The sequence below is a fragment of the Rhinolophus sinicus genome, linkage group LG12 (assembly GCF_036562045.2).
Source record: "Rhinolophus sinicus isolate RSC01 linkage group LG12, ASM3656204v1, whole genome shotgun sequence".
Classification (NCBI taxonomy): Eukaryota; Metazoa; Chordata; class Mammalia; order Chiroptera; family Rhinolophidae; genus Rhinolophus; species Rhinolophus sinicus.
In genome coordinates, this window is record NC_133761.1 from 973,920 (window position 1) to 998,793 (window position 24,874).

At 51.7% G+C, this 24,874-nt stretch overlaps 2 protein-coding genes and 1 non-coding gene across 9 annotated transcripts; 1 reads left to right on the forward strand and 2 right to left on the reverse strand.

Annotated features, from left to right (window-relative positions):
• Positions 1 to 632: 632 nt before the first annotated feature.
• LY6L (lymphocyte antigen 6 family member L) lies at positions 633 to 21,491 on the reverse strand. Its single transcript, XM_074316304.1, has 6 exons — positions 21,359 to 21,491; positions 20,925 to 21,015; positions 20,633 to 20,749; positions 18,480 to 18,702; positions 6,286 to 6,413; positions 633 to 1,105 (listed from the first exon to the last, which is right to left on the reverse strand). The coding sequence occupies exons 2-5, from the start codon at positions 20,995 to 20,997 to the stop codon at positions 6,371 to 6,373; spliced, it is 456 nt and encodes a 151-aa protein (XP_074172405.1). The 5' UTR covers positions 20,998 to 21,015; positions 21,359 to 21,491; the 3' UTR covers positions 633 to 1,105; positions 6,286 to 6,370.
• LY6H (lymphocyte antigen 6 family member H) lies at positions 1,569 to 5,652 on the forward strand. Of its 7 annotated transcripts, none has more exons than XM_019712284.2 (6): positions 1,569 to 1,702; positions 2,128 to 2,238; positions 2,357 to 2,461; positions 2,689 to 2,816; positions 3,501 to 3,620; positions 3,864 to 5,652. In XM_019712284.2, exons 4-6 carry the CDS (start codon positions 2,750 to 2,752, stop codon positions 4,097 to 4,099), a joined length of 423 nt encoding a protein of 140 aa, XP_019567843.1. In that variant the 5' UTR covers positions 1,569 to 1,702; positions 2,128 to 2,238; positions 2,357 to 2,461; positions 2,689 to 2,749; the 3' UTR covers positions 4,100 to 5,652. The 7 variants fall into 7 exon arrangements, with proteins under 7 accessions (XP_019567843.1, XP_074172403.1, XP_019567844.1 ...); XM_019712282.2 differs by lacking the exon at positions 1,569 to 1,702 and adding an exon at positions 1,777 to 1,848 and having other exon boundaries at positions 2,128 to 2,190; XM_074316302.1 differs by lacking the exon at positions 2,357 to 2,461 and having other exon boundaries at positions 1,570 to 1,702.
• A 2,030-nt stretch (positions 21,492 to 23,521) lies between the features above and the next one.
• Positions 23,522 to 23,623, reverse strand: LOC141568007 (U6 spliceosomal RNA). Its single transcript, XR_012491025.1, has one exon. It is a non-coding gene; the product is annotated as a U6 spliceosomal RNA (small nuclear RNA).
• Positions 23,624 to 24,874: the final 1,251 nt, after the last annotated feature.

Here is a 24,874-nt window from a genome sequence, read left to right on the forward strand (position 1 = left end):
ATTCTATTTAGTCATGCTTCTCTGTAAATACTTATTTTTCACCAATTCTGAAATATTTGGGGGCAAAATCTCTTCAAATATTGACTCTTTCCTTTTGGGACTTCAACCAGGCTTATATGAGCTCTTGACACACCATCTTTTGTGTGTCTTAACTTCTCTTTCCTGTTTTTCATCTCCTTATCCCTGTGTTACATTTTTGATAATGTCTTCAGATTTCTATTCCAGTTCACAGATTCCCTCTTCGGTTGTGTCTAATTTGCTGCCTAACACATTTGCTGAGGTTTTTTTTTTTTTTACAACCACTTTATTGAAATATAATTCACATACTGGAAAATTCACCTTTTTAAAGTATACAACTCAGTGGTTCTTAGTATATTCACAGACTTGTGCAATTGTCTTCACTATCTATTTTTGGAACATTTCCACTACCTGAAAAGATCCCTTGATCATTAGCAGAAACTACCCATTCTTTCCTCCTCGCAGCTCCAGGCAACCACTAATATACTTTCTGTCTCTTGGATTTTTCTAATCTGGACATTTCGTACAAAGGAAACCACACAGTATATGCTTCTTTATTATTTTTATTTTCACTTAGCATAATTTTTTCAAGATTCCTGCTGACCTTTTAATTTCGATGAAAGATTTTCCATTCCTAGAGGTTCTTTTTTCCCCCCAGCTAAGCATGGTCAGTTTTAATAGTGTTCCTTTCTTTAATATATCTTAAACCTATGAAACAGTTTGATTTTATATTCTATATATGATACCATCGATTTAGAAAGTTTGTGGGAATTGAAACCTGTCACTCACCACGGTTTCTGCTGTGTCTCACTTTGGAGGCTATTTCACTTGGACGTTTGCTGATTTTTGACTTCCAGCTCATATTTGAGTTCTGCTGAATCTGTGGACACCCCGGTTCCCAAGTCAGGGTTCCTTGTCCATCTCTTCCTTTGCCTTCACTCCTGCTGAGCAGCAGGAGAGCAGTGAAGTGTACAGGCTCTGGAGCCAAGTGCTTAGGTTTCAACGTGGCTGTACCTCTTGGTCACTGTCACACACACTGTGTGACCATGGCAGGGAGCTCAATCTCTGGGTGCTGTGGTTTCCTCATCTGTAAAATGGGAATGATGACAATACCTGATGGTAGGGTTGTTGTGAGACCGTGATGAGATAACATACACAGGGGTCAGAGCACATGCACGAGCTCAGTGAACGCTGTGATTGGGACACAGCCGTGAGCAGCATCCGTGTAATGTAAGCTTGGGGCTGCCGCAGATACCCTCTTCTCATCTTCTTGTAGGGGGTCCCAGAGCTGCCCTAGGCCAATAGTGGGCGCTCCATCAATATTTGCGGGACAAATGAGGACAGGACGAAAGGAAGGACCCTCACACTTGCCCCAGAGACGGATTCCAGGCACAAGGGACGCAGGTGCAAAGGCGGAGCACGCCCACAGCTTTGTGAGCAGGGAAGGCGAGAGACAAAGCTGAGAACCCAGCCGGAGCGGGGCCAGATGGCCTTGATACCCAGCCCTGGCTCTGGGACTTGCCCTCAGGTGTGAGTGTTGTTGGAGACGGAAGTCCCCGGGGCTGCGGCGGCTGGCGGGGATCGTCATGGATGTTCAAGGGAGAACAGCCTCGAGCACTCACAATCGGAACCTCGGATGGGGTTGAGGAGGGGAGGGGCCCCAGGGCCGCGAGTCTGTGAACAGGCACGGGTACCTCCCCTCGTTAACTCCCTCCCTCTGCCTCTCTGCATCTTTGTGCGTTTTGCTTCAATTCGCAGTAAACGTTCTTCCGAGAAATATCAAGGGGACCTCAGCCAAGCAGAGGGGGAAGGGATCCTGCCCACGCCTGGGTAGGGGGAGGTGGCAGCGGTGGAGGGAGTGGGAACCGGAGAGGGCGGGCGCGAGCGGTCAAGCGGGCGCCTGCTGGCGAGGGGCACAGGACGGTCCGGAACAGCGACCTGGCTCGGACCTCAGGGCCGCGGGTGCTCCCCGCACGACTCCCACCGCCCCCGCCCCCGCCCCCGCCCCCGCGAACCCCCGCCCCAGTTCCGCCCCGCCCCTCGCGCGGGGTCCGCGTCTGCGGCTGCGTTCCCCGAAAGACGAAGCTGCGCCCGGGTTCCGGTCCGCAGGGAGACCGAAGGGCACCGATCCCCGCGCCTCCCGGAGCCTCGGAGTGCCGACACCCCAGGGATGTGAGTGTGCCCCCGACTCGTGACCTGCGCTCCACGCTCTGATCAGCGGTGAGCGCAGAGACGCGCGCAGGGCAGGCGATGGGAGGGGGCTCATCGCGGGGTTCCAGGCCCCCCAGCCCAGGGGTGGGGGTGGGGACGTGGCGCTCACCCCTCCCCCCATCGGCAGGTACAGTTCGCTCGCACCTTGCCCTGCCCTTTTCTCTCCGGACGCACCTACGGCTCCCCAGGGAAGAGAGGACGCACCCCCGATCTCGCCCCCCCCATCCCACAGGTGCTGGGCGCGGGGTGGGCACATCTCGGGTTGTACCTATTCTCGCTGGAGGAGATGCTGTGATGATGGACACTCTGGGGGATGGGCTGGGGGTGGGGCTTTGCAATCTCCCAGACGACCCCGCTGTGTATTCCTGCGAGGAGGTTGCATTTGGAGGCTAGAAAAAGAGAGGGTCCTTCGGGCTCGGCCGAGGGCTGGGTCTGCTGACCGAGGCTTCTCCTTGCCAGGCCTGCGCCCCAGAGGACCCCCGCCCGCAGCCCCTGCGTCTTCCCAAGGCCCGTCTGGAGCATGCTGCCTGCAGCCATGAAGGGCCTTGGCTTGGTGCTGCTGGCCGCTCTGCTGTGCTCTGCGCCCGGTGAGTCTGGGGGCAGCCCGCCCTGGGGTGGGCCAAGTCTCCTGGAGGATGGGGCCGTGGGGCCGTCATCCTCTGATGGCGCCCATCAAACCCACACCCCCTCCCCAGCCCCTGGGACTCCAGCTCCTGTCTCTCTCCCTTGCACTGCTCCAGCTCCAGCCACGCGGGTCCCTGCGGGCTTCGGAGCACTGTTCCTCCGGGGCCTTGCACCCGGACTGGTCCTGCACGCTTGTCCCTCGCTCAGTGCAGAGGTTCTGTGCTCCATCACTCTCAGAGCCCCACCTGTCTGCCCATCAAGTCCTGTTTGGTCCTTTGAAGCTTAGAACCAACTGGACTCTGGGATGGGGAGGGTGAGTGCATGAGGGGGTCGGAGTGTGCAGGAGGGCACCATAGGTGTGAGGTACTTGTGGCTGTGTGTGGAGGGGGCAGGGAGGGGGCACAAGAATTTCCAGAGTCCCAGTGGTAGAACCCTCTCTGCAGACTCCTGGGAAGGGACACAGGTTCTCCCAAGGCCTGCCCTCCAGGTTCCAGTCTGGCCTGGTCACTGCTGGCCAGAGGGTGCCCACCCCCCACAGCAGCACGGTTGTCTGAGAAGTGCCTGCAGCAGGCAGGTGGGGAGGATGTGGGGTTGGCCGGCCTGGCCTTCAGTTCCGCTGCTCATCCTCCACCTCGGGCCTCAACCAGCTCATGGCCTATGGTGCCAGGACTGCACACTGACCACCAACTCCAGCCATTGCACCCCGAAGCAGTGCCAGCCATCGGACACGGTGTGTGCCAGCGTCCGGATCACGGATCCTAGCAGCAGTAAGTCAGGACGTGGCCCGGGGTGGGGAGAGGTTGGGGGTCCTCTGAGCCCCTCTGGCCTGCTGTGTGACAGCGCACAGGTGCCTGTCCTGCCCTGGCCCCTCCATGGCCCTTTCCACGTTGTTGGGTAGCATGGGTGGGTTGAGAGCCTCAGCTTTGCTGTTCTGGGTCCCAAGCTGGGTCCTGGGCACGAGGCAGAGGGCCCAGCTGGGGCTCCAATCCCAGGCTCCCCTTCTTCCTCAGGCAGGAAGGACCATTCCGTGAACAGGATGTGTGCCTCGTCCTGCGACTTTGTTAAGCGGCATTTTTTCTCAGATTATCTGATGGGCTTCATTAACTCTGGGATCTTAAAAGTAGATGTGGACTGCTGCGAGAAAGATTTGTGCAACGGTGTGTCTGGGGCCAGGGGCAGCCCCTGGGCCCTGGTCGGAGGGCTCCTGCTCAGCCTGGGGCCCACCCTCCTCCGGGCTGGGCCCTGAGTTCCCCTCCCTCCTGCAGGGCTTCTGAGCTTGTCCCCTGGAACCTCTGGCTGCCCCCTCCTCAGCCTGGCCTGGCTGAGGCTGGAGGCAGCCTTGGCCTGGCTCCACCATCTGTGGCCCTCACCCCTCCCCGTCTCTCCACCAGCTCCGAGTCCTAGCCAGCAGGACATCTCCAGAACACCAGGTGTCGGGTGGGCAGAAGGACGGGGGTGAGGGCGGGGGGGGACCCGGGACCTCCAGGTCTCTGAGGGAAGTCAGACTGAGCCAGGCCCAGCCCAACAGCCTAGCTATGAGGGCATCACCTACAGAGAAATAAAGTCACTTCTGAGTCTGGAGACCTAGGTCCAAACCTACGTGTGGGGGGCAGAGGCTTCCTGGCAGAAAGCAGGGAATGAGGCACTGAGTAAGAGCAGGTAGGCTGTGGGGGCTGTGAGGACTGGGCTGCCTGGGGGACCTTGGGCCCCATGAGGTTTGGGAGCAATAGGATGGGGGAAGGTTAGAGTTGAGATGAACCAGATCACAGGGTCGCCCGAGGGGGAGCCCTTCCAACGGCGCCTGCACTGCAGACACCAGATGCACAGGCTCGCACTGGCCACACAGATACAGCGGTGTCCCCCCGCTGCCTGCAGAGTGGGACACTTGTGTCCACACCCACGCTCACATGTCCACATGCTTACTCCCACAGATGTGCACACACAGTACATTAAACCATGGACACCCCCCTAGCACGTGGATCCGTGTGCCTCAGCGCAGACACACCCACACATGCCCATGTCACACACACGTACACAGACACACAGGCCCATGTGTGTGGGACTCCTGTCCCTGCTCTGTCTCGGCCCCACAGATGATGAGACCCAAGGGCAGCTCCCCTGAGGCCTGCTGGGGCTGGGTTGGGCTACCCCCGCCGCCCTCATGGGCTCGCCTTCTGCCTCTTAACCAGACAATCCCCGCCCTCACCCTGAGCTGGGCAGCACTGTGGGCAGGGTGCTGAAGGCCAGCCCCCAATCTGGCTAAGGAAGCCCACCCCTGTGTGGGAGGGCTCGGATGGACTGGGGCACTTGGGTGGGAGGAGGCAGGTCTGAGGGTGCTGCTTCTGGCCCTTCCCGCTCCAGCCATGGCTCTGGTTTCATCCTTGCACCCACATCCCGGCCAGCTTCCTGCACCCACTGGACATGTGATACTTGGCGGCCACGCCAGCCTTCCTCTGGGGTCAGGTCTTTGGCTAGTTCTTCCTCATCCCTGTGTGGCTGACCCAGGCCATGGTCACTTCTAGGTCCTGGGTTCCTTGGAAAGTACAGTGGTTCCACTAAGAGCTGGCCTTGACCTCCATTCCAGGCTCCTCTGATGAGCCATGGATAGGAATCTGGGGTCCAGGGTGAGTGAACCAGAGAGTTGAGTGGGGTCACTGGAGACTGGTGTCAACTTCCTGCTGGTGGAAATGGCCGAGGGACGTGTCCGAGGGTCGTCTCCGCTGTTTTAGTTTGCTCTGATGCTCTGCAATGTACCCCATCCTGCCCCTGCCCGAACCTCAGTAAAGTGTGCTACCCACATTTGTGTCTGGTGTGCTTTGGGGAGTGCAGGGACTGGGTGCTGCTGGGGGTGATCTGGAAAACAGCAGCTTGCTCCGTGTAATGAGAAAGTTCAGGGTTCGAGGAGGCCGGAAGCTGGAGGGCAGTGGGGAGCAGTGGAGCCCAGAGGTCGTGGCGGGTGAGGTCTTGGCCCCCGCACCCACCGCGAGTCTTTGTGCACTGAATTTATTATTTGTGGGATGCATTTAAGACGGAAAAGGGAGGGGAATTCTCCTAGCTCTTTTAAGAATGATTCACAACTAGAAGTCAATGCGGGCTTCCAGGGAGGGTAGCACGGCACAGACAGTCTGGACACGACACCTCAGTGCCCACTTCCAAGCTGCTGGGCCTCATTCCGTGGCCCCACCTCTCACAGCATTTCGGTGTAGTCCCCACCCTGACAAGGTGTTGGAGGGTTGACCTCCACAGCCCAGGTCAGGAGCTCAGCCCAGTGGGCACACGGATATGCCGACACACCAGCCATTTGATTCTTTCTCTGAACAGTTATCCAAGGGCATCTTTTCAGGTCAGCACGACTAGATGTACCTTTTGTTTTCAGTGTCTGCTGAGTATTCCCCTGAACGAACAAACTGAGATTTATTTAACCACCCTTACCTGTGGTCCAGGGTCTGCTCTTAGCAACACTGATGCGACCATCCTCGTCCTCACATCCTCGGGGACTCGTGATTATTCTTGCGGGTCAGTTTTGAGAAGTGGACAGCTGAACCACGAAGGATAGCTGCCTAGATACAAAACCGACACATAGAAAGGCTGTGTCACACTGGTCCTGCCCGTTCCTTCCGCCCTCACTTACAGTGGATGTTATCCAACTCTAGGAATGTTTGTCAGTCTGTCTGGTAGATAAAAACTAGAATCTTACCGGATTGTCATTTCCAGTGAGGCTGAACCGGTTAGGACTTTGTCAGCCATCGTGTTTCTCCTGTAACTGACCACACCCTCAGCCCATCCTTCCATTGTGGTGTTTGTCTTACTGATTTGTAGAGCATTTTGTGTATTAGGGACACAGTTTTCCCATGGTGTATGTTTTGCAAATATTTCCTTGGGTCTGTGTTGGTGTCTTCACTGTACATACATGCATGTTCTCAAGTTCTGTGGGTGAACCTCATTTTTTTTTATGGTTTCTGGGCGTCTGACCTTAGGAGAACCCGCTCTGCCCTTACCTTATGAAAGTCATCTCTATTCTAATATTGTTACAAACTTGGCAACCACATTCAGATAGCCAGTCCGCCTGGAGTTTATGATGTGGCAGGAGGCAGGGACATCTTCTAAAGAAATAGCTAATTTTCCTCAATGCCACTTATTATATAAGACGTTCTCCCATTGACCCCATGAGAATAGAATGCATTCCCACAAGTGTCTGCATGCTTCTGTCCTGCTACCTAGCGGGATCCCAGTGGGCACTTTGGCACACGGTCCGTGTCGTGATGTTTTGATTCTGGCAGATTCACAGGAAGGGTCATATGTGGAGGAAGGGCAGAGCCTAGAACTCAGGCCTCTGGCCCCTTCTGTCCCAGCCTGGCAGAACGCTAGCCAGGCGGGTGGATGAGGAATGGTGAGGAGTGTGGGCACCTGGGAGGACGAACTCCTCCCTCAGTTCCCTCCCTGGGGCTGGTACCTGACCCCTCCCCTGTTCTGTCCGAGAACTCCTCCTGTGAGCGGCATGAATCTAACTAAGTATTGATTGGGGTCATGGGCTCAGGTCCAGACCCTCAGAAGGGCCAGCTGCCACTGAGTGAAGGTGGGGAAGGGGCACTGGAAGGGTCGGTGGGGCCCGTCTAGGGCAGTGGGATTTGGAGATGCTGGGAAGGGGTGGGGGGACCCACAGGATTCGTGTTTTGTGGGCAGCTGGGTTGAAGAGAGTGAGGGCTGATGGAATGGCTGGAGGTGCCCAGGACGGCCCCATGCTGGCCTGGGAGAGGACCACCCACGTGAGGGGCACAGGTGAGGACCAGGTTGGGACAGGTGGAACCAATGACCAGCTCAGGGCTGTCGGGCTGAGCTGAGGGACCCACGGGACATCCTGGAGGACGGGGAGATAGAGGACAGGGGCTGAGAGCAGGGCCATTGGCACCAGGAGGAGGTCTGGGGGTGGGGCATCATCATATCACCTGCCTGTGGGCTTGGCCAGTGGCTCTCCTGGCTGAAGTTTCAGAGTTCCCAAGTACAGCCAAGCCTCCTACCCTCCCCACCCCCACCCTGTGCCCAAGTTCCTGTGATTTCCCATGGCTTTTTCCCTCAGCCCAAGTCATGAAGGACCAGTTGGTGAGAAGAGGGCTTCACAAAACAAGGGTGACTAAGCAGGGAGGGCGGGTGCCTGGGGAGGGGCCGGGATGGCCGGCTGGCACCCCCAAGGTCAACACTTCCTATCAAGCCCACTCTGCCAGCTGCCTGCCTCCCCAGATCACCCGGTTCTGAAGGGAAATCCGGGGACCCCGCTCCATCCATCCTGAGCACTGAGTCCCCCTCCCCTAAAGGGGAGCTGAGGAACATGCTTGTCCCAGCTGGGCAATGAGACAAACAGACTCCAAGATGGACAAAAAGACAATCATTCATCTTCCTGAGACAACCCACTTTGGGGGTTTGATCCAGGGCAAGCCTTGAAGGGAAGAGCTGGTTTACCTGAGGGAACGTGGCTGGGAAGCCAACTTAAGATTAGCAAATCAAAATCAGTGGTTCTTGGGGAGTGTCCCCAGCGCTCCCTGCAGGAATCACCATGGTTACCACGCCTTCAAATCCCGAGTTTTCTCAGAGAGCCCTCCGCTCAAGCCAAGCATTCTATTTCCAGCAGCAGTTGCAATGAATGAGCCACGGTGTCACACAGGAGCGTGGAAGGACGCTCACAACATGGAGCAGAGGAAAGTCCCAGCACATTACACGCAGATGCTACTCTACATAAAGCACTTTGTGCCGTTCTATGGAACTGTGATAGAAAAAGTACAGCTTTCGAGGCAGGAAAGCTATATTGCCCGTCACCTCTCTGTCATCTGCCTACTGTCTTCTGTCTATCTATTATCTATCATGTATCTATCAACTGTCATCTACTCTCTATTCTCTCTCTCCCCCCCCCCCGCTCCCTCCCTCCCCAGGGAGGAGGAGAACAGAGTTTTGAGGTGTGTGTGTGGGGGGAAGGAGCACTGAGGGAGGAGCAGGGGCCATGGCTTTGAGGACAAGTCGCCCTGTGATGGACTCAGGGCATCCATGTCTGCGCTCCAGCTTTTTGTGGGAGTTTCGGGGGCTGCTGTAACAAATCACCACAAACGGGGCAGCTTGAAACAACAAAACTTATTCTCCCACAGTCCTGGAGGCCAGAACTTAAAATCAAGGCATGGGCAGGGCCGAGTTCCCGCTGAGGACTCTCAGGGAAGACCCTTCCTCATCTCTCCCAGCATTTGGGGGCTCCCGGTGTTCCCTGGCTGTGGCTGCGTCACTCCAATCTCAGCTCTGTCTTCACGTGGCCTCCTCCCTGAGTCTCTGTGGGTCCTTTTTTGTCTCACTCTCTAATCCAGGATCCACTCTAATCCAGAATGGTTTTACCTCAATCCTTACCTGAATGGCACCTGCAGAGACCCTATTTCCAAATAAGGTCCCATGCTGTTTTTATATTTCGTCATCCACACCAAAAATCCTGGGACACAGGAAGAAATAGACATTTTCAGAATGTAGAAATCTCCTAATTCCTCATTTATTTTATCCCATGTCACACACACTTGTCTCAGAACAGCAGCACTACAGCCGTCACCCACTATCTAATTACTGAGCACCCAGAATTCGGTTTTGCATTCCTTTTACATTTTTTGTGGCTGTGTTGCATCTACATTGTCTGAGCATGTAGTCATTACATATTATATTGGCTCCCCTCTGACACTCGATCCGCATTCTACATGTGTTTGTTTAAGCATCCACACCAGTCTTCACCACAAAACCTCTGTTATTGACCTTATTGTCTATAGCTGTTTCTCTGGTAGAGCCCTCAGGAACAGCTCATGGGAACAAAATGCCCTGAGTTCATCAAGGTTGAAAACAGCTTGTCCATTTTGCTGGTTAGAAACCTTGAACCACACTTTCTCCCCTTTATTCTCAGTATGTTTTGTGCTGTCCTAGTAACAAGCTGTGGCCCCTGGTGTGCTGTGTGCCTTGGGGACCAGCAGGGTACTGTCCTTCTGATTCCCTGATTCTCTCTCCAAATCTCCTCCCTACCCTGGCCGGTCCCCCACCATTCCAGAATCTCTCCGCTGATTGGAGAAAACCCTGCCTGCAACTTCACTTACACTGAGCCTCACGAGGTCACTCACACCTTTGATCTGCTGGCAATTCCTATAAGCAGCAAGTTAAAGAACTGGGGCAGCAAACAAGTGAGAAAGAGGCCAGATTTGGAGTCCCCAAAACATCCTCTAGGAGCACATGGGAAGAAAGATAGATGGGGACAGAGAGAACTCTGAAGTGAGGGTGTGGGAAGCCCCTCTGGGCTGGCCAGGTGCTGTGTGTGTGTGTGTGTGTGTGTGTGTGTGTGTGTGTGTGTGTGTGTTGGCTGTTGTAAAGAATGCTGCCAGGATCATGGGGATGCAGAGATCTCCTTCACATAGTACTTTTGTTTCCTTTGGACAAACACCCAGATGAAATTGCTGGGTCATATGGCAGCTCTAGTTTTAACTTTGTGAGGACCCTCCGTACTGTTTTCCATGGTGTCTGCACCAACTTACAATCCCACCAGCTGTGCACATGGTTCCCTCTTCTCCACATCCTTACCAACACGTCTCGTCTTCTTGACGATGGCGATTCTGACAGGTGTGAGGTAACGTTTCATTGTGGTTCTGATTCACATTTTCCTGATGACTAGTGAGTTGAGCAGGTTCTTACCCATCTGTTGGACACGCATTTGAATATCTTTTATTCAGATCTTTTGCCCATTTTTAAATGGATTATATTTTTCCGCTATTGAATTGTATGAGTTCTTTATATATTTTGGACATTAACCTTTATCAGATGTGTGATTTGTAAATATGTGTTGACTGGTTGATGAAAACATGTCCACAGCTTTGCAGGAATTTAACCCTGCATTTTCTCTACAGGCAATGGCTCAGTATTCCATAACTCAGTGTGTATGACGTCGTAGAACAGACCTACCATGAAAAATGAGAGTTGGCGGTAGTTGCAGCCAAGGACAAGGACAGCCCTTTGAGACACCTGCTTCAATCATCTGGGCTCTCCTGCTGGAGAATTTGGGATTTGTTTTCGGGGCCTCCATCGCCTGGCCCTTGGTTTGGACATCAAGCAGCTAAATGTCAGTTTCTTCCTCGGCCAGGAGGGAGACATGTCATCAGCTGTCTCGGGTTTAGTGACAGTTGCCCAAAGACGATTAAAACTCCCAGTGAGAAGTGGAATATTTAGTGGGAGGAGTCCCAGCTGTCAGCAAGGCCGCTTCCTGTTTGTGTGCTGTTCCCTTCCAGCCGGCTTCCGGCCAGCTCTGTTCTCCAGACCCACTCCGGTTTGTCCTCAGCCTCCGCGATTGTCTGAGGCTTTTTTTTACGTGCTAGTGGAAGCATTGGTGTGTGTGATTTTTCAAAGGCCACGTGCACTACTTTCCCTGTCCAACCAGCTGTCAAATACAATACATCCACCCAGGATTTCACATCAGCCTCCCCAAATATCGTCAGCATCGGCCCACATTTTTTCATTGAATTCTATCAATAAGCTTCTAACCCCGTCTCCACACCATACAGCTGCGGCAGAGATTAAGACGTGTGCCCTGTGCTACTTAAAACCGCAGCATCATTTCCTGCTCCTTCACAACAGAAATGACCTTTACACATGTTCCCATGTTCCAGGAACTGGGGCGGTGGGAGAGGTTGTTCAGTCAAGTGCTGCATTCCTTCGGGTTTGTGGACAACCGTTTCCCAGGAGGCGTAGCACGGGTATTCCCAGATTCAGACTGCCAGGTGTTCGTGATGTAGCATTGGACACCGACGCCCACCTTCCCTTGGGGACGAGGGACGGCGTACTCAGCCCAGCCAGCTGAACAAAAGCAAAGGCCAGTGTCCCTTTATACTGCAGTTCTCGGGTTATTAGAGAACCACAACAGAAGCCACACGGACCAATGATGTCCTTCCGTGACGCAGAGTCCCTGTAATGCCCAATAAATTGCCCCTCACCACACTCCCAGCCTGGCCTCGGACCTCAGAGAAATCAGGTGCCATAGTGATTGGAATATGCAGGAGCTCTTCCTGGGTAATGAGAGAGGCGCCCTCTCCCGGTGCTGGTGACAGTGGCATCTTTTGATTAGCCTTTAGCTTTATCCGCCTCTCGCTAATTTCCCGCGAGGCTGGTCTCCTGGACGAGAACTCCCTCTAGTGTCCCTACTCGGGATAGCAAGCCCTTATCATCATCATGAGCTTCTAAGAACGTTATTTCCTCCTGCCTCGGCCCCAAAGCCAGACCCTAAGATCCCCCTGGAACTTCCTATCCAGGCCAGCGCACAAGCTTGTTCAGTTTTGGAGGGGGTATGCTTCCATTAATGTGTCCCTGAGCACGGGCTCTGCTGGGGGTACTCCGCCCTGACCTGCACTCCACCTGGCTGTGACAGACACTCCTGTAACCTCCGGGGTGTACATGCAGGCTGCTAAGTCACACATTCATTCTTTGCATCCCGTCCACATCCACACCTGGTGTGTATTTTTTGGAGCAAGTCCAGCCCTACCCCTCGGGGGAGCAGCCACCTGCCCCACCTTCTGCAGGCAGCTGCCTTAGCAGATTCGTGGCTGCACAGAGGGCAGAGGTTGTGCGGGTCAGCATTTCACTGGCATTATTTCTCACTGGTTGTCTGACAAACAACCAGGTAGCAAATACAGGCACATGTAAATGGAAAGCTCCAGCTGGCTGCCAGTGACAGAGGCCGAGGGGTGCATCTCACTTATGCTCCCAGGTTGCCCAGGTGACGCCCCGAGGCAGAACTCTCACATCAGCGGGAACCCACTCCCCACCTGGGAGGTGCTGGGTGAAACACCAAGAGTATTATTTTCTTGCTCTGAGGACTCTCGTGGAATCTGGGCTCTTTCCTTGGGGGATCGTGGCCCTGGGTGCCCCTCCTGTTTACATGATCTCCCCACTTCCACTCACTCCTATTTTGATCACTACTTTTCCTCCGGTTCAGCCATGCCACCCTGGAGCAGGCACCCACAGCCTTGCTGACAACAGCTCTTCAGTCCCACTAGTGTCACAGCATTTGCCAGTAAAGGATCACAGGATAACGCTCTTGCTTGGTGATGGGGCCACATTCACAGCTGTCTGTCCATTTTGCGACATGGGCCAAGTGATGACCCAGACTGAAGTTCATTTAGGAGCATATGTTGCCAACTGGACACTGGGTCCTGGGACCACCAGCTCAGGCGAAATGAAAAACATGTTTGAGAGATGGAAAAGATATAAAGTGTAATTGCATCCTCACTCCCTCCTCCAATCCCAGAAACCTGGCCAGGGGGCTCCCTGTCTGCCATCTCCCCATACTCACCCAAAGACACACCATTTAAATGACTTGGCCAACTGCTCCCATTTCTTCACACTTGTTTTGAATAACTGATGTCCCATTTGCCCATTGTAACTTTCCATGCAACTGCTGCAGAGGGTGACAGAAAGGTGGCATGCCCACATGCCAGTGTGTCCCCTGGGCCACTTCAGTACGCTGGATGCCATAAGAGTGTGTACCCACATCAGAAGAAACATGCCCAGGTAGGCTGCCTGGACAGAGAAGTGTGTCTTCAAGGTCGCCTCTGCCACAGACAAACAAGGCCCAGAACAGGGCGCCCGGTCCAGTTATTATCCCCAGTCCCAAGTCCCCTCCTCCTATCCTTCATGTCACCTCTCTTTGGTGAGCATGACTCTCTTCCTCACCAAGAAAAGGAAACCCCCTGAATTACAGCATCTGCCACAGCCTATCAATGGCATTCAGTAGGTGTGTCCCTGTGCATCACAAAGCCAGTGATGGTCACCTGCACTTGTGACTTTCCTAGTGCCTTGGAAGGAATGTCAACTGCAGGTTGGTGAGAGGATGAGGTGGTTACTTCTCCCCATAACAGCCCCCCCTTCACCCACTGCAGGAAGTTAGTTATTAAACCATCTGGAAGTGTTTGCTCACACAAGTGTGTAGCCATTTGGGGACAGCCTGGGAACTGGTGTCCATATGACTACTTCCGAATAATCACTTCAATTCAGCAGTGTCTAGAATTAGTGGTGTGCCCGCCCCCTCACATTGTTCGTTTCAGAATTCCTGCAGATGATGAGTCATCAGACTTCTGCTGTTACTTCTCCCAGTGTCCCAGCTCTTTCACAGAATACCTTTGGGATTCCAAGGTTACCTAGCATGGCCTTCAACCGGCAGCATAGGTTTTTGGATAATCAATGCTCTTGATTGAGTTACTTTTCAAGTGAGTGTAACATCTGTTTAATTGTTCACAGGAGAAAGACTTTCCATTGACTAGAAAAACCAGCCCGACTTCTTTCTCATGATCTCAGCTTCCTATAAAGGTTTAGCTTGTCCCTGGGCCTAGTTAACAGCAGCCACAGAAGAACTCTTTTTCTTATTGCCCCTCTGTCCATCGGCCAGTTCCAAGTGATCCAGTTCTGTTTCCTCCATAATCCATTGTTAGACTTGTCCACAGTAGCTGCCTCTAGACTTTCACTGTTTTATTCCAGGACAGGCATCCTGGCACCTAGTCGTCAGGTTTTTCCATTCCTTTTTCTTGCCTTAATCATCATAACAAAGACAATCCTCATAGCACCAATCTAAGAGAGCACAAGGAGATGGACTGTCCAATTCAAAGACCCCCCCTTTATAATAACTTTAAAGAATATCTATTAGCATCAAATATATGATGATGGAAAGAGAACTGACTCTGGGTGGTGAACACAATGTGATATATACATGATGTATTACAGAATTGTACACCTGAAATCTATGTAACTTTACTAAGAATTGTCACCCCTATAAACATTAATTAAAAAGAAAAAAGAGTATCTATTAGCTAGGAAAAAATAGGATAAAGATTTGCACAATACCTCTTGCCTTAAAAACCTTTGTGTAGCCGCCCTTATTTTCTTTTGGTTGGTGTTTACATGGTTTACTTTTCCATATGATTTTACTCTCATTCTTTCTGTATTCTTATATTTTTCTTGTAAGAAGCTTATAGCTGTCTTTTAAAGCCAATCTGAAAATCTCATTCCTTTACTTCCAGTACTTAACCCATTTACATTTAATGAAATTATTGATATAGTTAGGATAGTATCTACCATCTTATTATTTGTATTTTTTATAGCTTATCTGTTTCATTTTTCTTTTCTCTCCTTTTTTTCAGATTAATCAAATATTTGTATTATTCTACTTTTCCTTCTACTAACTTAGTCCATATAGCCTTTAAATATTGTTAATAGTTGCCCTATAAATTATAACATGAAATTTGACTCATTGGAGGAAAATATAAACAATCATCCCCCCCATATTTCTGATACTTCTAGAATCTTAGAACCTTTGAGTTGTATTTACTGGGTTTTACATCTGATAGTGGCTGAATTGCTCCCACTGGATCCACCCTCTCTTAGATAACTATAAATCTCAGAAAATGTTAACAGCACCACTATTTGAGGGCACTGGCGAGTGACCAATAGCAGGTAGATACTGAAGGGTAGTCAACACTTGGGACAAGTGTTTCCTCTTGTTATGAATTTCTATTGTTTCCTATTGCTATGAATTTCAGCCTGAGGACAGCTTCCAGTCTGTGCCATATGGAGAGGCTAAAAATCAGGTAGAAAGCGCACAGTCTTACTGACTTGAAGAACCAGGGGGCAGAGTTCAGGACCACTATACCAGCTGGAAAATGAGGGAACAAATCCAAGAAAGATAGAGCAGAGAGGGGGAACCCAACATTCCATGTATAAAACCTCAAGTCTCTGGCTCACCTCTGAACAAGGCATGTGCAGAACAGACTCCAAGTAGCCCACCTAAAGTTAATAGATCTGAACTGAAGTTTTAGTTGCCATCCACTGCAGAAGAAACAGAATTGTAGGCCTAGTTCAGCCAAGTTAATAGCCTGATTAAAATATATATTAATACCCTTCAGAAAAGCATAAGATATTCAGTTTCTATAATATCATTTTCAATGTCCAGGAAGCAATCTAAAATTGACACAGGAAGAAACAGGAAAATATGACCCACACTCTAAAGAAAAGATAAAAACTGGAGATCAATGCTGAGATAATCCAGATTTTGTAATTACCACATAAAGACATTAGTAGCCATCATAACTATGTTTGAGGACGTAAAGAAAAATATGCTTGTGATAAATGAACAGATAGGAAATCTCAACAGAGACATAGAAGCTATAAGATAAATCAAATGAAAATTCTAGAACCAAAAAAGGACAATATTTGAACTCAAATTTTACCAGCTTGGCTTAACAGAACATTGGAAGTGATAGAAGAGTTAGTTAGTTACAGATAAAACGAATAGAAGTTAACCAATATGAAGAATACACAGGAAAAGATAGAAAAAATTGTACAGAGCCTTAGGGAACTATGGACCAATATTTAAAGATCTAACATTAATGCAATAGGACTTCTTGAAGAATAAGAGGACAGAGAGAATTGTGTGGATAAACAATGGCCAAAAATTTTCCATATTTGACGACAGGCATAAAATTACAGATTTAAGAAGCTCATCAAATCCCAAGTAGTATAAATATGAAGAAAACTACATTTAGGCACAACAGAATCAAATTGTTGACAACCGAAGATAAGAAAATTTTGAAATCAAAGATAAGAAAATTTTGAAATCAGCCAGAGAAAACACACATTACTATGCAGTAGAACAACAACACAAATATCAGCTGATTTCCCATCAGAAAAGCGTGGAGACTGGAAGACAGTAGAATAATATCTTTAAAGTGCCAAAAGAAAAAAAAAAGATCTGCCCAGAATTCTATAGCCAGTGAAAATATTCTTCAAGGATGTAAAAGAAATACTTTTTTTCCACAATAAAACTATTAGAATTCATTGCCATCATACATGCACTACAAGAAATGAAAAGTTTAAACTATGAGTCTCTCAGCAGAATTTTTCTTTCTTCTTCTTTTGTATAAATTCAGAAGGATGTAAATTTTGCTTAACCTGCCACCCTTCACTGCATTCCAAACATTCCAAGTAGTATTTTCCTCATTCATCTGTTCTAGGTATTTAAAAAATACTTAAGATGCTCTCTTTTTAAAGATGGAGTTAACTTAAAATGTGTTGTTTGATTTATACATGTGATAAAATTGTATTTATCTCTTTTGTTATTTTTTTTATTGATTTCTAACTTAATTGTATTTAAGTCAGCAAATATGGTCCTGAGATATGAGATAAAGAGGACTTGTGAGAAATGATAAAATCTGGACACTTTGAACAAAATCAAAGACCAGAAGATCTTGTTCATGTTTCAGTTAACATCTCAGAGCCAGGGGCATAGTTGTTTAATTACTTTCATACAGAGAGCCTGAGGGAGCCCATTGGATCATTCACTCTATGGAACTCTGACCAGTCAGTGCTGAGGGAAAAAGCCATGGGAAATCACAGGAACTTGAGCACAGGGTGGGGGTGGGGAGGGTAGGAGGCTTGGCTGTATTTGGGAACTCTGAAACTTCAGCCAGGAGAGCCACTGGCCAAGCCCACAGGCAGGTGATATGATGCTGCCCCACCCCCAGACCTCCTCCTGGTGCCAATGGTCCTCCTCTCAGCCCCTGTCCTCTATCTCCCCGTCCCCAGGATGTCCCGTGGGTGCCTCAGCTCAGCCCGACAGCCCTGAGCTGGTCATTGGCTCCACCTGTCCCAACCTGGTCCTCACCTGTGCCCCTCACGTGGGTGGTCCTCTCCCAGGCCAGCATGGGGCCGTCCTGGGCACCTCCAGCCATTCCATCAGCCCTCACTCTCTCCAACCCAGCTGCCTACAAAACATGAGTCCTGTGGGTGCCCCCATCCCCTCCCAGCGTCTCCAAATCCCACTGCCCTAGATGGGCCCCACCGACCTCTCCAGTGCCCCAGACCCCTACCCGCCAGTGCCCCTTCCCCACCTTCACACAGTGGCCAGCTGGCCCTTCTGAGGACCTGGACCTGAGCCTAAGCCTGAGCCTGACACTCCTGTTTTCCCAGATCTGACCACTCCCGTCATGAATGGCACATGACCACAGAGGTCTGCTGAGAGCTGGACCAGAGGGCTGTGGTCTGGGCACGGCAGGTGGAAATGATGGAAGGAACTGGAGGGGTGTGGTTGAACAGTGAGTTTATTGTCTCTGGAAGGAGTGAAGGTCATGGTCCCAAGGCACAGGTGGCACCCACGAAATGAATCTACTTAGGCCCCCATGGACAGAGGTGGCAGGGATGGAGCAGGGGCTGGCCAAGGCCACAGAGCAAGTCAGAGCCAGAGTCAGGGCTGGAGCCACCCTGTGGCCTTGCCCAGGCTCTTTCTGCCGCTTGCTGGGTCCATGACAGTCCGTTCAGGGCAAGGAACCTTAAACGGGAGCTGTGACCCCAAACTGGGAAAGGTTCATTCTCCTCCAAGTGGAACCAGGACTCAACTCTCTGAGCCATGTGAGCAAAGGGCCCCTGCCAGGGACAGGAGGGGTGGCCAGGTCCAGGGTGGAGGCATGGCACTTTTCCTACCACCTCAGGGGCGGAATGTCCCACTCAGTGTCTCCAAAGAGAGGGAAGCAGGACAGAGGCTGAGGGCGGGAGGACAGGGTGGGCCTGCAGGGCCGAAGGAATGTACTCACAGCAGGGTCCAGAGGAGGCCTATGGCCAGTGGGAGCAGGAGCTGTCGTCGCTGGGCCCAGGGACCCTCCCATGTGGCAGGCGCCCTGTTGCAGAGACTTGGGACACAGCACTGCCTGATGATTCTGTTGAACGCCTCGGATCCCGACGACCACTCATACTTCATGTTGGTGTTGGGGCACCTGGGGGCGCAACGTTTGCTGAGCAACATCTTCACCTTTGATTCTGCAGAGAGGAGGAAGGAGGAAGCATGGTCCTGTCCACGTGGCCAGAACTAACTCAGAATCACAGAATGGCTGGCCCCATCAAGTGCTACCCGACACCTCCTCCTGACCCTTTCACAGGCCACACTGCAGAGCATCAGCAGCATGGCTGCCCAAGGTCACCTTCAGGTCACAGCAAAGAGGGGTCCAGAACCTGCTGGGGGCTCTTGCCTGAAGCCACACGTGGCCCTGGCCACCCTGGGTCATTTAAGGATGTGGCAGAAACTGTGAAGGAATCATCAGGGAGGAGCAAACACTGGAAACTACCCAAACTGTAGGAGAAAAGACCATCTTGGGTGGAATCCACCATTATTACGCTGTATTATGTTGTGTTATGTTGTAGTGTCTATTGTATTTGCTGTGTTGCATGATATTTGTTATGTTGAATCCTATGTATGTTGCCATCTGATAATTGTATTATATGATCTCATTTCAGGCTACATAGAATGCTTCTCAGGGGATCGTTTGTTGGGCTCACCTGAAGGAAGGGAGAAGGCAGGATGCCTCCTCAGGAAGCTCCCAGAGCCTGACCTTGAGCAGCTGCCCTCCTCCCCAGAGCTCAGGGTGGAGAGCTCCAGGCAGAGGTGGGGGTGGCAAGCAAGGGGCCTGAAGAGAGCCCTCACCCGCTCTGCACTCCCAGCCCCTAGCACGGAGGCACCATGACATGACCTCCAGCCACTGACTTCCAGGCCAGGAAGCTGTAACATGAAACTCTGGTGGGGCCACGGACAAAGGATACAGTGCTAAAAGAAAAACAAAATCACGGGAGAAGTGCAAGTATTCAGTCAAGTCGTGCTCCCACCATCTGCAAATTCTTTCTCTCTTGGTAAGGAAACGGGCCATCGCAGGGAGGAGGTGCACACGGAAAGGCAGTGGCTGTGGAGACCCTGGGCAGTGAGGCCGGAGGAGGGGCCGGGCCTCCTTCCATGTGCAAGTGCACCTTGAATTTAGCCCTTCAGAGATGGAGGTCGGAGGAGTCACATCGTGTGCAGGGCGCTGGCCGCAAGAGTGGCACAGCCCTCCCTGCCTGTACCTACAACCTCAAATGTGCCTGCGTTTTTCACAGGCACTTCCACTACGGACTTACCTCCAGAAAGCCCAGTAATAGCACAATATGCATCTGCTTGCGTCATTACAGGAAAAGCCGGAAACAAGCAGGCAACGGGAGACCTGAGGTTCATTATGGGGAACTGATTAAATGAAGGACGCTCCAGCCAAGTCCCTAGGATTTGAGGCCAGAGAGGCGGCAGCTCTCTTGGCTTTGGCAGGTCCCCAGGGACCTGGAACCACGCAGCCAGAACCAGCAAACCATGATCACGGTTTCTGGAGCGAACAGATGGTTCTCCACCTCGGCTCTCTTTGGCCATTCTACGCTTTTATATACGAATGTTTCTAGGTTTGCTAGTGACATTTCAGTGGGCTCGGGAACGTGTTCACGTCTGACTTTATAATATCCTGTGAGGCTTGTTTTGAAAGTGGCAGTGTTATAAGGTAAGCCCCGCAGTCGCCGGTGGGGGTGCAGACAGGGGCGACAGGTGCTGGCTGCAGGGTCCCTCCCGCCTGGCTGGCCCTGCTCCCACGGCCAGGCCTGGCGCAGGGTCCTGCTCTCCCTGTAACTTCCGTTACACCAGAGGCTGTGCTGCTGACAGTTCCTGGGAGAGTGACATTTAAGAACTGATGCTTGAAAAGGAGGAGGAAAAGAGGGGCCCAAATTCAGAATCTATGGACACTCCCCCTTGAGTCTAGTGGGAGGAGGGAGCGAAGTGCGGACCAACGAGTCTCAGGGCGCCCCCGCTGCCCCCCAGCCCCCCAGCCCTTCAAAGAGCCCAAGGATCCAGCGAGAGTCCGGGAGAGGCTACGGCGGGCCCTTCCCCGCACCCCCACGGACTCACTTGAATACACGAACAACGCATTCGAGACGCAGACCCGGTCCGTGGGCGAGCACTCGGCGGGCTTGCACATCGCCTCCTTGGTGACTTTGAAGCACTGGTAGCAGCTCAGGTTCACACCTGTGGGGCAGCCCGGGAGCCCGATGGAGCAGGACTGACTCTGGCCCCAGCGTCCAGTGCGCTCGCAAGGCGCACATAACAGACCACGCGCAAAGAGCCCCGGAGATGCCCCTCGACACCAGCCCGGAGCCCCTGTGCCCGCCACGGCCGCTGGCCCGCCCAGCCCGCCCCTTACTTGGCTGTGTTGTGCCGCCAGCAAACTCCGCAGACACCAGCAGAGCCCACAGGACTAGAACCAGCGCCTCCATGACTCCCTAGGGCTCAGCCTGAGGGAGAGGGGTGGAGTAGAGGAAGAGGCTTCATCTGGAACGCCCCTAACTCGCCCAGCCGCATCTCCCCTCCCTGTGGTCCGCCCCCCCCGCCCCCCCGCCCCCGGGAGGGAGGGGGCCTGTTAGCCCCTCCTCAGCAGCTCCTGCTTTGGGGAGCGTCTCCTGGGGTCCCTGAGGATGGCAACCCCAACCTCCAGCCGCCTCCTGCTGGAGGAGAAGGTGAGGCAGGGTCTGCATGTCCCCTACGGGCCACCCCCGGGGCCAGCCTCAGCCCCAGCGCGGGCTCTGATGCATCCTCTCCCTGTGACAGCCCCACCTGGCACAGGGCCCTGGTTCTCACCGTGGGAACATGGGAGAAGACTGGGTTCCTGCCTCAGGGGCCCCTGGATGGCTGAGACAGCGGTTACATGTGGCCCGAAAGGTCTGGTGCTGGAGAAAGATGAAGAGCTTCAAGCGGGAGGGGTAAGAGGAGGACGGAGCATTGGAGCTGAGATCAGGTGACATGTGGACAATCAGGATGCAACTATGGGCAGCCCAGTGGGGGAACCGTCACGAGCCCTACACGGAGCAGGAACCCAGGAAAACACGATGTTCAAGGTGGGGAGGGGAGGGAAAGGGCACGGGGAGGAGGTGATGCATCACAGGCGCCGGTACTTGAATCGCCTCGTGCTTTCTGCGTGCTTGCGGTGACTTTCCTGAGCGGGGCAGTCAGGGAGGCCCAAGGGAAGGGAAGAGGGCTCAGAGCTTCAGTGAGCACCTATAACCTGCTCCAAAAACACCGCCCACACCTGCTGTTTCTACGGGTGCAGCTCAGTCCCACCTCCGCAGGGCACAGGGGCTGTGCTGCCTCCAGGACCGGGCAGACAGGTGGCAGGGCCTCCCCCTGTGTCACACAGGCACACAGTTCCTCTCCTGCATGCCCGGCTGCTGCTTGGGACATGCTCATCGCCAGTGAGGCCCTCAGCTCCGGCCAGGCCGCCTCCCACAGCCGAGTCTCTAGGTCCACTGACTGTCCCTGTGATGGGCCCACCTGGTCTATCGTGGTGTGCAGGTGTGCTTGTCCCTGTGGCATTTCTTGTCCAAAATCTCCCCCTGCCTGGCATCAGGCCCGCACCCTCTCCCCGCCCACCTCACCTTTGCAGTCCCTGCAAATTCCTCCCTTTGTTCTGCCCTTTATTCCTCTCAGTTCTCGCTGGCCGGCTGGGTACCCAGGAGCCTGTCTTCAAGGGAACGGATGTCAAAAAGATTCAATGACACTTGTTAATGCAGTGAGACTTATTCAAAGAGGGCTATTGCCATAGGTGCAGGGCCCACTGCGGATGTTATTTTGCAGTGGGAGGGAGACTGGGCTAGGATCCGAGTACAGCCAAGGAGCAGTGGGGTCAGTGGATGTCACTACGAGGAGACATCAGAGGCCTGGGTTCTAGCTAAACCGACCTCCCAGGATTCTTGCTGAAGGCAGGCCAGGTGATCTCACCTCACTTGGGGACTGAAAGGTGGGATGAGGAACACCATTAGATCGATATCTACCTAGCCTGGGGGATTCGTGCTAAAACTCGATTTTACAAGGAAGGGTACAGATGAGCCCAGGAGAAGCTTTAGGAGTCTGGCTAGAGTTTTGTTAATCAAAGAATCTTTGTCACCAGATGACAAGGAGTTGACAAAACAGCTTGGAATCCCCACACTGAGGGCTGGGGCTGTGGTCTGGGTGGAGCCTTCTCCCCTCTGGAGGTGCTGTCACACCCCCACGACCTCACTTGGGGACCTGGCCAGCTCTAAGGGACCTGCCCAGATCCAGGTGTGGGCAGGAAATGCTGCCCTCTCCTCTGACCCCCTTCCCAGGACCCTGGTCCCCCAAGCTGTTCCCCTAAGGGGCAGATCCCCAGGCCCATGTGCCCTCAGCAGGGTATCAGTCCCATGGCCGCACAGCTTTTCCCTTTCTTTCTCTTTCTTTCTTTCTTTCTTTCTTTCTTTCTTTCTTTCTTTCTTTCTTTCTTTCTTTCTTTCTTTCTTTCTTCCTTCCTTCCTTCCTTCCTTCCTTCCTTCCTTCCTTTCTTTTTTTTTCTTTTTATTTGCAACAAAAAGGGTTTAAAACAGACATTTTAAAGCAAGATGTAGCTATGGCCCAGCCTTCCCTACCCCCAACAAGGCCCTGTTTTCTCCTTTTGTTCTGGAAATCGTTTCGCTCCGTTTGCTGCCGATACCCCCAGCCTCTCTTCCTACGTGCCCCGTTTCCGTTGCTGCATTTATGCCCGTGGCTCCAGCAAGTCCGCTTACACATGATTTCCAAGCCTCTGTCTTGGTCCTATCCTATTTTTGTGCCATCAAAGTTTCCTTTGGCACCTCAGCAGTCATTTTCTTCATCCTAGAATCCCACATTCTCGTTCTTTTATTTTATTTTGCACTATTGGGGTGACACTGGTTGATAATAACATACAAGCTTCAGGAGTACATCTTTTCACTACGACATCTTTATACTCTGTTGTGTGCTCACCACCTGAAGAAAAACACGGAAGCCTTCATGAATTTGTGTGTCATCTTTGTGCAGGGGCCATGCTAATCTTCCCTGTATCATTCTGATTTTGTGCTGCTGCCGACGCGAGCACCACACAGCTTTTCACACTGTGTTTCCATCATTGGGAAGGTCTTTCTGTTTTCCTGCCTGCTTCATTTCCTAGCTCACATCCTTCTGAGCGCTGTGCTGAGTGAGGCAGGGTGTGTGCAAAAGAAGTTAAGACAAATGTATGGAGACTGGAAGGGAAGACTCAGTGTTGTTGGGGTTTAAATTCTCCCCAAACTGGTCTGTATTCCATGCAATCTCAGTCAACCCCCAAATGGCTTTTGTGAAGGGATTAATAAGGTCACTCAGAAACTTATATGAAAATGCAAAGCACCTAAAACAGCCAAAATGATTTTGAAAAAGAGGAACAAATCTGCAGACACAGTGCTATCTGCTCTGACGTCCGACTGCAAGACTACAGCATTGAAGCTAGAGTGTTGGGCATAAGGATGGGCATATGGGTCATCAGGACGGACACCCGGGTCATCAGGACGGACACACGCGTCATCAGGGCGGACACACGCGTCATCAGGACAGACATACCAGTCATCAGGGTGGACACACGGGTCGTCAGGGTGGACATATAGATCAATGTAAAAGAAATAAATAGAGGGTTCAGAAATAAACCCACACATGCAGTCTATTGAGTTTTACAAAGTCGTCAAGGTAATTTCATGGGGAGAGGATTGTCTCCCCAAGGGGGCATGTAGGAAGAGAGCATTGTCTAAATGCTGCTGGAACAACCTGACATCCACATAGAAAAAACAAACTTCAACCCATATTTCCAACCATATTCATGCATTGATTCTATTTATCATTTGTGAAATGGAGCTAATACCTAAACACAAGAGCCAACACAACAAAACTTCTAGAAACAAATGTAGGAGACAATATTTATGACTTTGGGCGAGGGGAAGAGATTCCTTAGGACTCAAAAAACATTAACTCTAAGAGGAAAAAATACAAATTAGACTTTATCAGAATTAAAACCTTCTGCTCTTAGAAAGATACTTTAAAAAAATAAATTGCATTCCAAGGTCAGGAGAAAATATTTGCATATATTTAAATAAGCACTTGTGTCTGGACTATGTAAATAGTGCATATAATTTCATAAAAAGAAGACAAACAGCCTGTAATAAATGAGCTAGAGATTGGAATAAACACATCACCAAATTCAGGTGGCTATGAGCCCATGAAAAGATATTCAGCATCTTTAGTTATTAAGAAAGTGTAAATTAAAACTGCAATGAGACACCAATGCACACCTACTAAGAAAATGACTGTAAGCAAAGACGG

Excerpts from the sequence above, each read along its gene's own strand:
- LY6H (XM_019712282.2), top strand. Across the intron at positions 2,462-2,688 it reads TCGCCCCCCCCATCCCACAG|GCCTGCGCCCCAGAGGACCC; the intron begins GTGCTGGGCGCG and ends TCTCCTTGCCAG. Across the intron at positions 2,817-3,500 it reads TCTGCTGTGCTCTGCGCCCG|CTCATGGCCTATGGTGCCAG; the intron begins GTGAGTCTGGGG and ends GGCCTCAACCAG.
- LY6L (XM_074316304.1), bottom strand. The coding sequence starts at position 20,997 with ATGGAGGCGCTGGTTCTAGTCCTGTGGGCTCTGCTGGTGTCTGCGGAG. Across the intron at positions 20,750-20,924 it reads TGGCGGCACAACACAGCCAA|GTGTGAACCTGAGCTGCTAC; the intron begins GTAAGGGGCGGG and ends GCTGCCCCACAG. Across the intron at positions 18,703-20,632 it reads TGCGTTGTTCGTGTATTCAA|AATCAAAGGTGAAGATGTTG; the intron begins GTGAGTCCGTGG and ends TCCTCTCTGCAG.